Here is a 12,178-nt window from a genome sequence, read left to right on the forward strand (position 1 = left end):
AGCTTGCCACCGAGCTAGCACCAGATTTGTGTAGCACTGGAAAGATAGACCAGATTAAAATACAATTTTATTTTAGTGTTTTCAGTCAATGCCGTGCAATGTTGGAAGAATGGTTTAGCAATTGGGACAAGAAAGCAACCAATGGGGCACCGATGGAGGCTTTGGCATAGACGGACATGAAAACACAAGCAAACAAATGTTTGGAAAAGAACTTATGGAATATGTGAAATCCAAGCATTTGCATTAGAGATGCGGTAAGAGTACATGTATTGTATTGCTAATTAACTTAATTGACAGTTCCATCTCATGTAATCTCAATGTGATTATCATGACGCAGCCCACTCCATTGCTGGTGTCCTATGTGTCCCACTTTTTAGGCACTGAAATGATTATAAGGTGCAAGTGTGGCTATAATCTGTAATATATTTATTGTATAAATACTTATCAGCAGGCACACGTTCTCTCGCTGTTAAGTATTCTAATGGATAAGTCAACAGGTTGATTTTGGGTGAGTGGGAGGAGCTCTGTATTGAACGGGGAACATGCTAGAGTTTTATTAGAGCGAGGAATATGTTGTTGTGTCTAAACAAGTGCCATGTAGTAACCAGTTTGTCTTCCAGGTCGACTATAAATCATTCTTCTCGTGTTTCTCGGTGATGTAGGAGGCGAGACGAGTGCGTTGTCGTACGTGGGCTGGTGCATTGGAATGAAGCATTCGGGTCGAGCCTACGTAAACACGGTGATGAGGTAAAGCTTGATGGTGGCTTTCAATGAATTAGTCTCTGTCTACCCCTGGGACGTGTGTGTGTGTGTGTGTGTGTGTGTGTGTGTGTGTGTGTGTGTGTGTGTGTGTGTGTGTGTGTGTGTGTGTGTGTGTGTGTGTGTGATAATGGGTGGGGACGAATCCGTTTCTCTTGCGTGTGCCGTTATGCACGTGTGTTGCTTGTGGGTCTTGTTTGTAGTTGCCAGCGGTGGGTGGTGGGGATGAGAGCTTGTAGCAGAGCTGTGTGTCTGATTAGGTGTCCCTTATGTTTGTTTGACATCTAGATGATCCGGGAATGAGTGCACCGGCGATATCTATGACTAAGTGTGTGGGTGGCTAGCCGACTGATTGTCTGACTGAACAAGAACATTGAAATTTTTATTGAGATTTCCATAGCAACACAAGTTTAGATGCAAATATTTAGGAATTTGTTTTGGTGAGGTGGTTTCGGTTTTGGGTAAATTTAGAGATGAGGTTCATTTCTGGTTAGTGATACTTTAGTGGAAAGTGATATCTCGCACTCTTATGTCTAGTTGATTCTAGGGTAGGGTAGGACTTGATTAGCCACACACACACACACACACACACACACACACACACACACACACACACACACACACACACACACACACACACACACACACACACACACACACACACACACACACACACACACACACACACACACACACACACACACACATTGTTTAGTCATTCCTAAATCTATGTCAAGCCTGGCTGTGTCTGGATCAATCATTCTGTTTGTGCCTTTCATGGATTCTCTTGCTGCATAAAACATTTGTTGTACTTTCTGGTTTCGTCGAGTTATTCATCACCTCATATCCTGTGTGTCTCTTGCAGAATATGTACAGTTTCTTGGGAGAGGTACACGAAGCTTGTGCAACATCGCTTACTGGGACCTCATGCAGAGAGTCGGTCGGATGTATAATGCAACGAGCGAGTGTGTGGATGTCTGCACAGAGTCAGCGCTTGCAAACGGCCTGTTTATAGGACCGCTTATGAACGACAAGCGATCGGATGCCATCAAGAGAGTGAGAGATCACATCGGACGTGGTATCCAGATTTTGTGTGAAGACGACAGAGTTTGGATCTACAATCAGAGTGACTATCCGATTTTTGCTCAGAGCCCGACTCTGGACTACATGTCGAAGGGCCGACTACCCACAGTCAAGAAAGTCCAACCCGGCTACTCAACTCGAGTCTTCGACTTTGAGATGTTGAGAGATGCTCAAATGCGAGAAGACGCCACAGAGTGGAAACATACCCGACGATCCGTTCTCATTCAGAGTTAGCTTCGTGAAAGGCTGGGAACCTAGCTACACGAGACAATATCTGAGAAGTTGCCCATGCTGGATTAATTAAGTTGATTACTATATATGCCACGTTTCTACTTGTTGGTGTTGACTCTGCTAGTAAGCATCAGACTAAACGTAACACTCACTAAACGTACAAAAATATCAACTAGAATGACTGTGAAATTGTAGTCACATAACTTATATCCACAATGTCTGTTACAGATATCAATGTGTGTGTGTAATATACAATACAACTGATCATAACTCGAATATATCGTCTTCTGTCTCCCAATTTGTCATCGCTGTCTTCTTCTTCTTCTTCTTCTTCCTGTTGTGTCCGTTTGAGAGTTGAATCTGATTCGTTTGGTCAAGTTCCGTGCGATGGAATCGGGGAGGACTGACTCTTGCTGGAAGTGAAGAGAATTCGTGACTCGATGATGTTGCTGATGATTCGTTTGTGTCTAATCCAAGCGCGACGAGTAGTTGACTGTAGAAGGGAATGAAATGTTAGATGATGTAACATATATGGACATACAAAAATTAATTAATTAATTAATTATATCACAACTTTCAATTGGCATAAAGAGAGACTCGCTTAGCCTACCAACAAACAAACAAACAGACAGATAGACAGACATACATACAAACAGACAGATAGACATACATACATACAATCAGACAGACAGACAGACAGATAGACAAACAGACAGACAGACAAACAGACAGATAGACAGGCAGACAGACAGACAGACAGACAGATAGACAGATAGACACACATACAAACAGACAAACAGACAGACAGACAGACAGACAGACAGACAGACAGATAGACAGACAGACAGACAGACAGATAGACAGACAAAGCACGTTCCACTATTGAAAAAAAAGGGAATGATCTTTGTAGACAGCTTGTTGACTTGGATAAGGTGCAAGCATCCATGTTGCTTCTTAGATACTGTCATACCACACGGCTAAATCACTTAGCAAGAGGAACATGTCCAGAAACACTGAAACAGAGAGCTACTATCCACAACAAGCAAACAAAATCTACCTTCTCTCGTTTGCTAGGAAATGTTAACATCAGTGGAAATATGTGGAAGCAAGCAACGTTGCCAGTAAGACTAGGAGGATTTGGTATGACTTCCCTAAACGAAGTGGCACCCTTTGCTTTTGTTGCCAGCTGGGCACATTCTCTTAAGCTATTGCCTGATCATTTTCCTGTTCTTCAAGATCAAGTCAACTCTCTAGTGACATCATCTAACCATGCAAGTGATATTGGGCTAACTTTACAACACCATCTCAAAGATATTTCCAAGTTGTCGGATTTGTTGCCTAACACAAAAAAGTTGTACGACAGAATCTGTACAATCAAAAGCAGATCAGTTGATTGAAACTGATTCTAACTGAGATGCGGCACGATTGCGTTCAATTAGAGGTAAAGGAGCAAGAGCATGGTTAGATTCCATTCCATCTTCAGAGAAGTTTGCACTTTCATCTGGCAATTTTGTCTTGGCGGCTTCTCTCAGATTGGGTCTACCTTTGTCTTTACCACCTTGGGCCACTAAATGTGAATGTGGAAAGTCACTAGATCTTGAAGGGTACCATTTACTAACATGCAAAATGGGTGGAGGCCCAGTTTGGTATCACAATTCTGTTGTTTTGTGCTGGTCTGAATGCCTCAGCAGTCTACAATGCCAACATCAAATCGAACCAAAAGATAGATATACTACATCCAACAATAGAGCAGACATTGTTGTGTTTGACTCAACATGTGGGGGAAATGTTGAGCTTGATGTGGCCCTTGCACACCCCTAGAGCCAAGACATTCTGCAAAGTGCAGCAAATATGGATGGAGCTGCAGCAAGAAGGAGATAAGGGTAGGAGTCTACCCTCCAGGCAACTGCTCTTTTTTTAGAATATTTGCTATGTTTGATGTCTTCTCTCCTTCCACTAGTTTTCAAACACTTTGGTGGGTGGGGAGAAGCATCAACGTTCCTCAATAAACTTTCCAAACTATATAGAGATGAAGAAGAAAGAAACAATCCCTCAGATTTCAAGACACATTGGAGAAGACGTTTGTCAGTACAACTTCAGCATTGCAATGCCTCGTTGTTGGTTAGAAAGATGACGAGAGTAACATATGGACAGAAAGCTGGCCAGAGTCTAGATGTTGTTTAACTTTCAATTCAGTAAACTAAATTTTGGTTTGTAGGCTCCGTAGGGGAGCTTTTTAATGCTACTTGTTATTTGTGTAATTGTAATTGTAGTTGTGATACTTGTTGTTCATTAGCTGTTACTTTAGTTTCACCTGTATTAGCTTTGATGTATAAAAATATATGAAAATTTGACAGACAGACAGACAGACAAACAAACAGACAGACATACAAACAGACAGACAGACATACAGACAAACGGACAGATAGGACATACATACATACATACATACATACATACATATAGACATACATAGAAACCGACAGACAGACAAACCGACAAAACAAAAACACACCAGCAGACAAAGAAAAGAGCAAACACACACCAACAGACAGACAAATAAGAACACAGAGAACACGACAAACAAACAAACAAACAAACACTCATGCATCACAACATACAAAACAAACAATCCATATGTATTAGATGCATACATATTATGTGGTTGTTTGTCTGTGTATGTTGTGATGCATGCGTGTTTATTTGTTTGTTTGTTTGTTGTGTTCTCTGTATCCTTGTTTGCCTGCTTGTCTGTCTGTTGGTGTGTGTGTGTGTGTGTTTGTGTGTGTGTGTGTGTGTGTGTGTGTGTGTGTGTGTGTGTGTGTGTGTGCTGTTTTTGTTTGACTGTTTCTGTGTTTTGCTGTTGTCTGTCTGTTTGCCTATCTGTTTTTCTGTCTGTCTTTCTGTCTGTCTCTCTGTCTGTTTTCTGTCCATCTGTCTGTCTTTCTGTCTGTCTCTCTGTCTGTTTTCTGTCCATCTGTCTGTCTTTCTGTCTGTCTGTCTGTCTGTCTGTCTGATTGCCAGTGATAGTGCTACTGATATTATTATACAAGCACAGTCTGATAGAGATGTAGCACGAATGAGATCTCTGCAAGGACGAGGGGCTGGTGCATGGCTGGATGTCATCCCCATTTCTGCTAAGCACGCTTTAAAAACAATTGAATTTTCTTTAGCGTCTTACCTGAGGTTGGGAGTGGCTCTACTTTTCACCAACTGGATTAAAAAGTGTGATTGTGGTCATAATTTGGATGAATACGGATACCATCTTTTAACCTGTAAATATAGGGTGAACTGTGTGGTCTCACAATTCAGTCTTAAATGGGTAGAGTGAGTGCATGTCTGACCTTCACGTTCCCCATCAAACAGAACCAAGACATCAATACATCAATACTGAACACCGTCCACACATTACAGTGTTTGATCCAAATACTAAACAGAATTTGGATATTGATGTGTCCCTGGCTTAACTGTGGAGTCAGGACATTATTAGAAGGGCTAGCAAGGAAAATGGTCATGCTGCCACGACAAAAGAAGAAAAGAAAATGAAAAATATTCAGAAGAGCTTGTTCCAGGAGGATATGTATCAAGATGTGTTCCTCTTGTGATAGAACATTATGGGAGGTGGGACACAAAGGCAGAGAATTTTTTTGCAGCATTTGTCACAACAGTCAGCAAATCCAGAAGCCAATTTTAATGCTTCCATGTTCATGACTTATTGAAGAAAAAGATTTTCTACAATTCTGCAAAGATGCAATGCCAAAGTTATCCTTTGAAAACTTAAAAACTGTCACCTAATTGGTGATTTAGATAGATTATTTGATTTTGACATTCAAAGTCAAGTCCATTAGTTAATGACTTTGTTGTTTGCAAGGACTGATTTGTATTTAAAAAATCCTAGCATATGTACAAGTAGAATCTGTATGAGAATAAATTGTCTGTCTGTCTGTCTGTCTGTTTTTCTGTTTGTCTGTCTGTCTGTCTGCCTGCCTGTCTGTCTGTTTTCTGTCTGCCTGCATGCCTGTCTGTCTGTTTTTCTGTCTGTCTGTCTGTCTGTCTATTTGTCTGCCTGTCTGTTTGTTTGTTTGTTGGTGAGCTAAGTGAGTCTTTTTCATGTCAATTAAAATTGTAATATATTTTTATTTTATTTATTAATTAATTTTTATTATTTATTTAATCTATAAGTCTTACCTTCCGGAAGCTTCCAACTTGTTCACCGCCTCCTTCGTCTCCTCTAACTGTCGATCAATGTTGGCGAGAAAAGAGTTCACATCCAGTCGATCGTCCGACATTATTTCAGTCGATTTTCGAAACGCAGCGGGAGAACTCGATTTTGACAGACTCTCTCTTGATCTCGGTATGAGTACCGTCTTCCTTACAAATATACTCTCGTTGGTAAATATTTTGTTGACGCGTTTGATGTCTTCAACCTGCAAGTCAAATTGAGTTAGAAGTTGATTTGCAGTCATTTTGGGTTAATGGAGTTCTGAGGTTCGGGCAGTCGTGTGTCTGTGTGTGTTTGGTGTTGCATCCATTTGTCTGTCTGTTTGTTTGTCAATCCGTCTGTCTGTGTGTGTGGCCATCAGTGTGTCTGTCAATGTTGTCTATCTGTCCATCTGTCTGTCTAACCCTCAATTCAAGTGTTTGTTGTCTGTATGTCTATATGCATGTACGTGCATCTGTTTGTCTGTCTGTCCATCTGTCTGTCTGTTGTTATGTCAATCCATCTGTCTGTCTATCTGACTCTTAATCCATTCGTCTGTTTGTTTGTCTGTCTATATGTCTTCTGTCTATCAGTCTGTCTGTCTGCCTGTCCATCTGTCTGTGTCAATCCATCTGTCTGTCTGTTTGTGTGTCAATCCATCTGTCTGTCTGTATGTACATACACATGTCTGTCTGTGTGTCTGTCTGTCGGTTAGTCTGTTAATGCGCGCGTGTGTGTGTGTGTGTGTGTGTGTGTGTGTGTGTGTGTGTGTGTGTGTGTGTGTGTGTGTGTCTGTCTGTCTGTCTGTCAACCCCACCTGTCTATCTGTCTGTCTAACCCTCAATTCAAGTGTTTGTTGTCTGTATGTCCATGTGCATGTACGTGTATCTGTTTGTCTGTCTGTCCATCTGTCTGTCTGTCTTTATATCAATCCATCTGTCTGGCTATCTGACTTTTAATCCATTCATCTGTTTGTCTGTCTGTCTATCAGGCTGTCTGTCTGTCTGTCCATCTGTCTGTGTCAATCCATCTATCTGTCTGTTTGTCTGTCATTCCATCTGTCTGTCTGTCTGTGTGTCTGTCTGTCTGTCCGTCCGTCTGTCTGTCTAACTCTCAATCTAAGTGTCTGTTGTCTGTATGTCCATATGCATGTATGTGCACCTGTCTGTCTGTTTGTCTGTCAATGCATCTATCTGTCTATCATACTATGTGTCTGTCTATCTGTCTGTCTATCTGACTCTCAATCCATCTGTCTGTCTATCTGTCTGTCTATCTGTCTGTCTAACTCCAAGGGTTTGTTGTCTGTACGTACATATGCATGTATGTGCATCTGTCTGTCTGCTTATCTCAAATTCTGTTTGTATGTCAATGCATCAGCCCTCTAAGTGGCGACTGTTTTGGTCGCCAAATGCGACCAAATCTGCAACTTGGCGAGCAGATCATAGAAGTAAGTCGCCAATCGCGACCAACCGTCACATGAGCCAGTGGCGCCGTCCGTTTTTTTTGCTCAATGGGCGTTGGCGACACGAGGGAATACGATCTTACATGTGTATAGCCAACCCGAACGTTTCCGCATCCTGCTCGTGCACTAATAGCAGTGGTATATCCGAGCCACATCCGGGTCACTGGTGGCAACGGCACGTGTAGTGTACAATAATGAAGCGCGTACGAGGGATAGAAGACTTCTTCAACAGCAGTTCAAGATCAAAGCAGCCGCGTGATGAAACAGAGGAGCACCAAGACAGACCACAATCTCCTAGCGGTACGTCCCCCGTCCGAGTCATGATCAACAGCGAGCCATTGGAGCGTGCTAGCGATACATGCAGTGAAAGTGTGCCTGAATCCAGCAGACAGACGAAAAGAAACTTTCAGCCGAGGTGGCTGAACGAGTTCTCTTGGTTGCGTTATGAGAACGGCGCTATGACGTGCTCTTACTGCAGTGCCTTTCCTGCCAAAGCAGGAAGCACAGAATTTGCGAAGGGCTGCGTGACAACCTTTAAACGAGAAACAGTAACTGCCCATGGTAAAAGCAAGAGGCATATTAGTTGCAGAGACTCTGCCCTTGGGATGAAAAGAGGAGCAACGATACAGGTAGGGTTTGAAACTCAAGAAGCCGTCAGTGACGGTAGGGAGATGGTAGATCTGCTGGGAAAGATCAACACAGCGTACGCAATAGCTAAGGAGGAACTGCCATTTACAAAGTTTCGTCCTCTGTTGGACTTGCAACGGAAGAACGGTTTGGAATTGAGCCAAAGGTATGCGTGGGAGTGGCTGGCGAGTAAAATTTCTAATTGGCGACCAAAAGTTTAGGCCTGGTCGCCAATGGCCAGCAGCGGAAAATGCAAGCTTAGAGGCCTGTGCATGTGTCTGTCTACGTGTCTATCTATCCGTCTGTCTATCTGACTCTCAATCCATCTGTCTGTCTATACGTATGTCCGTCTGTTAATCCTTCTGTCTGTGTGTCCGTGTGTCTGTCTGTTAATGCATCTGTCTGCTTGTCTGTCTATGTGTCTGTCTATCCATCTGTATATCAGACTCTCAATCCATCTGTCTGTCTATACATACGTATACATGTCTGTCTGTCTGTCTGTCTGTCTGTAACTTTCTCTTCTCCATCCATACGAATGTGCCCCTACTTCACTTTTTCATCCGTCTTCGTGTCTCTCTCTATCTCTATTTCTCTATTTTCGTGTGTCGACATTTCCTGCTGCCATGTCATAGTCACGTGACACTACTGCCAATGACGAACTCCCAATAAAACATCCTGTCGCACCCCCACGACCTCCAACACCACACACGACACGTTTACCACACACACGAACGCTCGCATCTCACCGTGACGCCATATTTCAATGACAATCCCGCTAAATTGTCTCCCGGCTCGAGTTCGTGCTCGACGGCGCCGTGACGATCGGCTACGGGAGGATATTGACCTCTCGTACTGCCGTACGACGTTCTAGATGTTCTGTTCACTTCGGAAAACAACGACTTTTGAGACATCGCCTGATCGGGTATAATGGCGTAGCGCGCGTTAGTTTTGAGTATTTTTGTGACACGCCTGTGACGCCTTTCTTGACGCGCGAGAGCTGCACAAAAAAGGGAGGCAAATGCCTAGCAACGAGGCTGTATGTTGACTGGGCAGACAATTGACATAAATACAGTTGTGTGTAAACATTTGCATTACGTTTTGTATAACAAAATTTATTTGTCAATACAATAGTATCCAGTTAGAGTGTAATTTCATCCATTCATTACTATGCAACATAAAATGATTTGATATTAATAGAAACCCTATAGCAATAATACATTTGAGTTAATATACAATTATGATGGACACACATGCTGTACCAAGTCATGACCAAAAACTGCTACTGATTGAGATCTGTAGCCAATCTCACACATTGCTTGAATTACAGACCGCCGATTGGCTTTGTCTGTAAAGTTGTTTGTCCACATCTCTAATGCTGCTCGACACTGGCAAAAGATGTCATCTCTGTTTTCATCTTTTATAACCTTTATTTTGGCCATTGCAAAATAGGTGGGTGACAAAAATGAAACAAATTGCTGCCAACGAGCAGAAACATGATTAGCTACAGCCACTAGCTCCTTGTCGGTACATTCATTCTATTGTACATAATCTGCTTACTTACCAGACAAAGAATCATGAAGTTGAGGAAGTAAGTTGAGTGTAGATGCTTCGGACATGTCTGCATCAGAAAATGCACCGGAAGACTGTCTATCTGTGTTGTCTAAGACACGACACTCTTGGTTGCAGTTTCACTCAGAAACACACTAAAACGACGTCTGACCTGCAGTGACTGTCCTTAACTTAGAGTTTCCTTCCTGAAGATATGAGCAACTTGCATTCACAACATCCACTTTTCACAGCAGTATAAAGTCACTTACATTTAAGTATTTCATCAGAATTTCTGCCACATCATTTCGATAAATAGCACTGAGACGTGACATCAGTTTGCCAACAGTTGCTGATGTTAACTTGCGTATCCATTTTCCCAAAACATAGAGAGTTGGACTTGCAGTTTCTCGAATCTTCGTCTTCATTTCTTCACTGAAAGGTCGTTCAAGTAGGTCACACCACAAACGCCTCCAGTCGTCACATATTACATCCTCTTCTTTATCCATAACTTCAGCTACCTTTTGAAGACATTCATGAACATGAGTGTCACTCAGGAGATGAGAAATTGGAGTGGTTGACTGTACTGAATCACAAATGTGCACATACAACATCGTAAACTCAAGTGTAACACAGCAATACCAAATAGCTTACTTGGACAGAGTTGAAGGCGTTGAACTAAACTCTTTCGTTGCTCAGAATGTAGCAATTTTGTATCAGGTGCCAAGTACATATTAGGCTCCAAAAGAATAGCAAACTAAATCAGAAGCAAGATGATAATAAAAGTATTGTAGAGATTCTATAAATTATAACTAACCTCACTGTTTGCAGGAAACCAAGCATGTAGGGTTTCTGAAAGTCTGACTTCCTTGTCCACTGATTTAACATACACGGTTTCTGGTAAATGATTCCATCCTTTCAGAGACACAAATTCAGAATCAGCTCCAATGTGATCTGCATTGCTCCACATGTAACCTAGTTGCAGCTTTAATCCTGGCATGCCTTGTTGTTTAGCTTCGTCAACTGAAGTGACAATAAAATCTTTGACAAGAGCACATACTGCTGGAAGAGGATCCTTGTGGTCAGTGTAAACAATCATCTGCAAACTGTGCTTGTCTAATGAAATCTCCAGCTTGTGGTGATAAACCCTGAAGTAGCTAACATTCTGAAACAATTGTGGCAAACAACAAAATCGATTTGCCAACCGAGTGAGTAGACGGTAGAATAAAGGCTTAGACATACGAATATTACTAGAATGTAAAATAAGAGCAACAGTCTTATGACTGTAGGGTATCTCTGTAGATAAGAGTGAAGACTCTCTCTGTAGCAAGCAAGGCACAAAATATGCTTGACACTGTGACTCGTCTTCATTTTCAATAGACTGGAATTTCAAGTTGACGTAATCCTGTTGATCACTGCAAAATTCCAAACTATTGCCATCCAGTCCAAAATATGGACACATCAAGTCATAATACTTCAGAAGTGACTTGATGATGCAAACATGAGGAGCTCGAGGTCACATGCGCAAGTGAGCCGAAACAAGCCGACGCACAATACTGTATGGTGGCGAGAGGCACTATTACATTTACAGTAGATTATAAATGATTACATCAGAACTACTAGTAATTTCAAGGGTCAAAATATTTGAGGCCATGCCCACTCAAATAAACCACTCCCCCAAGCACCAGGCTACTTTTCAATCCTCGGAAAACCCTTGATATAGGAATACAATAAGGCTAAAATACTAAAACTCAAGGCAATAAACCATACTTATCTGACTGTCCCTCGACTCTGCACAGAATGAACTTGATGACTGTCTGTCTGTGTTGCCTAGAACACAACAAATTCGGTTACAGTTTCACTCATACAAACAATCGTTATGACAATATCTCACCTGCACTGACTGCCGTCATCTCACATTAACACCATGCCGCGAGAACACCATGCTTCAGACCGTTGCAATGCAATTTGGGTTGCATTGGAAGAGGTTGACAGTAAAAGGTACAGTACAGACAAAGTGCCGAATTACATTGGACCATATGATCATCCAGAGCGCCAGATCAATCACATCACAGACAACACCGTCCAGAGCGCCAAACACAAAACACATCTGAACCAGAACGCTGGTTCTAAACCGCGCAGAGCGCCGGGCTTCTTGAACCGCCTAAGACGCCAGGCTCCAAACCAAGTAGAGCTCGCCCAGACTGTAAGGCTGAAGTCGTTTACGTAACCGTACCCCACATTTCCTCCAGAGCTCAGCCTGCAAGACC

The 12,178-nt window shown here is 42.2% G+C and overlaps 4 protein-coding genes across 5 annotated transcripts; 2 read left to right on the plus strand and 2 right to left on the minus strand.

Moving 5' to 3' along the window:
* The first annotated feature begins 270 nt into the window (after positions 1–270).
* On the plus strand, positions 271–2,151 carry LOC134187750 (mothers against decapentaplegic homolog 6-like). The gene is given in 3 exon segments (XM_062655900.1): positions 271–747; positions 1,625–2,004; positions 2,006–2,151. Coding segments are annotated over 2 exon segments (459 nt in total). The 5' UTR covers positions 271–747; positions 1,625–1,686; the 3' UTR covers positions 2,147–2,151.
* Positions 2,152–2,337: 186 nt separating this feature from the next.
* On the minus strand, positions 2,338–9,288 carry LOC134187749 (lysM and putative peptidoglycan-binding domain-containing protein 2-like). The gene is made up of 3 exons (XM_062655899.1): positions 9,110–9,288; positions 6,262–6,500; positions 2,338–2,566 (listed from the first exon to the last, which is right to left on the minus strand). The coding sequence occupies exons 1-3, from the start codon at positions 9,272–9,274 to the stop codon at positions 2,338–2,340; spliced, it is 633 nt and encodes a 210-aa protein (XP_062511883.1). The 5' UTR covers positions 9,275–9,288.
* LOC134188083 (uncharacterized) lies at positions 7,686–8,621 on the plus strand. The gene has a single exon (XM_062656273.1). It carries the CDS (start codon positions 7,931–7,933, stop codon positions 8,582–8,584), a length of 654 nt encoding a protein of 217 aa, XP_062512257.1. The 5' UTR covers positions 7,686–7,930; the 3' UTR covers positions 8,585–8,621.
* A 160-nt stretch (positions 9,289–9,448) lies between the features above and the next one.
* Positions 9,449–12,178, minus strand: LOC134187544 (uncharacterized). 2 transcript variants are annotated; one of them, XM_062655693.1, is made up of 8 exons: positions 11,803–12,173; positions 11,679–11,738; positions 10,726–11,065; positions 10,563–10,665; positions 10,181–10,494; positions 10,084–10,117; positions 9,925–10,023; positions 9,449–9,838 (listed from the first exon to the last, which is right to left on the minus strand). In XM_062655693.1, exons 3-8 carry the CDS (start codon positions 11,005–11,007, stop codon positions 9,774–9,776), a joined length of 897 nt encoding a protein of 298 aa, XP_062511677.1. In that variant the 5' UTR covers positions 11,008–11,065; positions 11,679–11,738; positions 11,803–12,173; the 3' UTR covers positions 9,449–9,773. The 2 variants fall into 2 exon arrangements, with proteins under 2 accessions (XP_062511677.1, XP_062511676.1); XM_062655692.1 differs by having other exon boundaries at positions 10,726–11,738; positions 11,803–12,178.

The sequence above is a fragment of the Corticium candelabrum genome, chromosome 12 (assembly GCF_963422355.1).
Source record: "Corticium candelabrum chromosome 12, ooCorCand1.1, whole genome shotgun sequence".
In the NCBI taxonomy this organism is placed as follows: domain Eukaryota; kingdom Metazoa; phylum Porifera; class Homoscleromorpha; order Homosclerophorida; family Plakinidae; genus Corticium; species Corticium candelabrum.

Excerpts from the sequence above, each read along its gene's own strand:
- LOC134188083 (XM_062656273.1), top strand. The coding sequence starts at position 7,931 with ATGAAGCGCGTACGAGGGATAGAAGACTTCTTCAACAGCAGTTCAAGA.
- LOC134187749 (XM_062655899.1), bottom strand. The coding sequence starts at position 9,274 with ATGTCTCAAAAGTCGTTGTTTTCCGAAGTGAACAGAACATCTAGAACG. Across the intron at positions 6,501-9,109 it reads CATTGAAATATGGCGTCACG|GTTGAAGACATCAAACGCGT; the intron begins GTGAGATGCGAG and ends TTTGACTTGCAG. Across the intron at positions 2,567-6,261 it reads AAGTTGGAAGCTTCCGGAAG|TCAACTACTCGTCGCGCTTG; the intron begins GTAAGACTTATA and ends TCCCTTCTACAG.
- LOC134187544 (XM_062655692.1), bottom strand. The coding sequence starts at position 11,370 with ATGTGTCCATATTTTGGACTGGATGGCAATAGTTTGGAATTTTGCAGT. Across the intron at positions 10,666-10,725 it reads GGTTTCCTGCAAACAGTGAG|TTTGCTATTCTTTTGGAGCC; the intron begins GTTAGTTATAAT and ends CTTCTGATTTAG. Across the intron at positions 10,495-10,562 it reads ACGCCTTCAACTCTGTCCAA|TACAGTCAACCACTCCAATT; the intron begins GTAAGCTATTTG and ends TTTGTGATTCAG.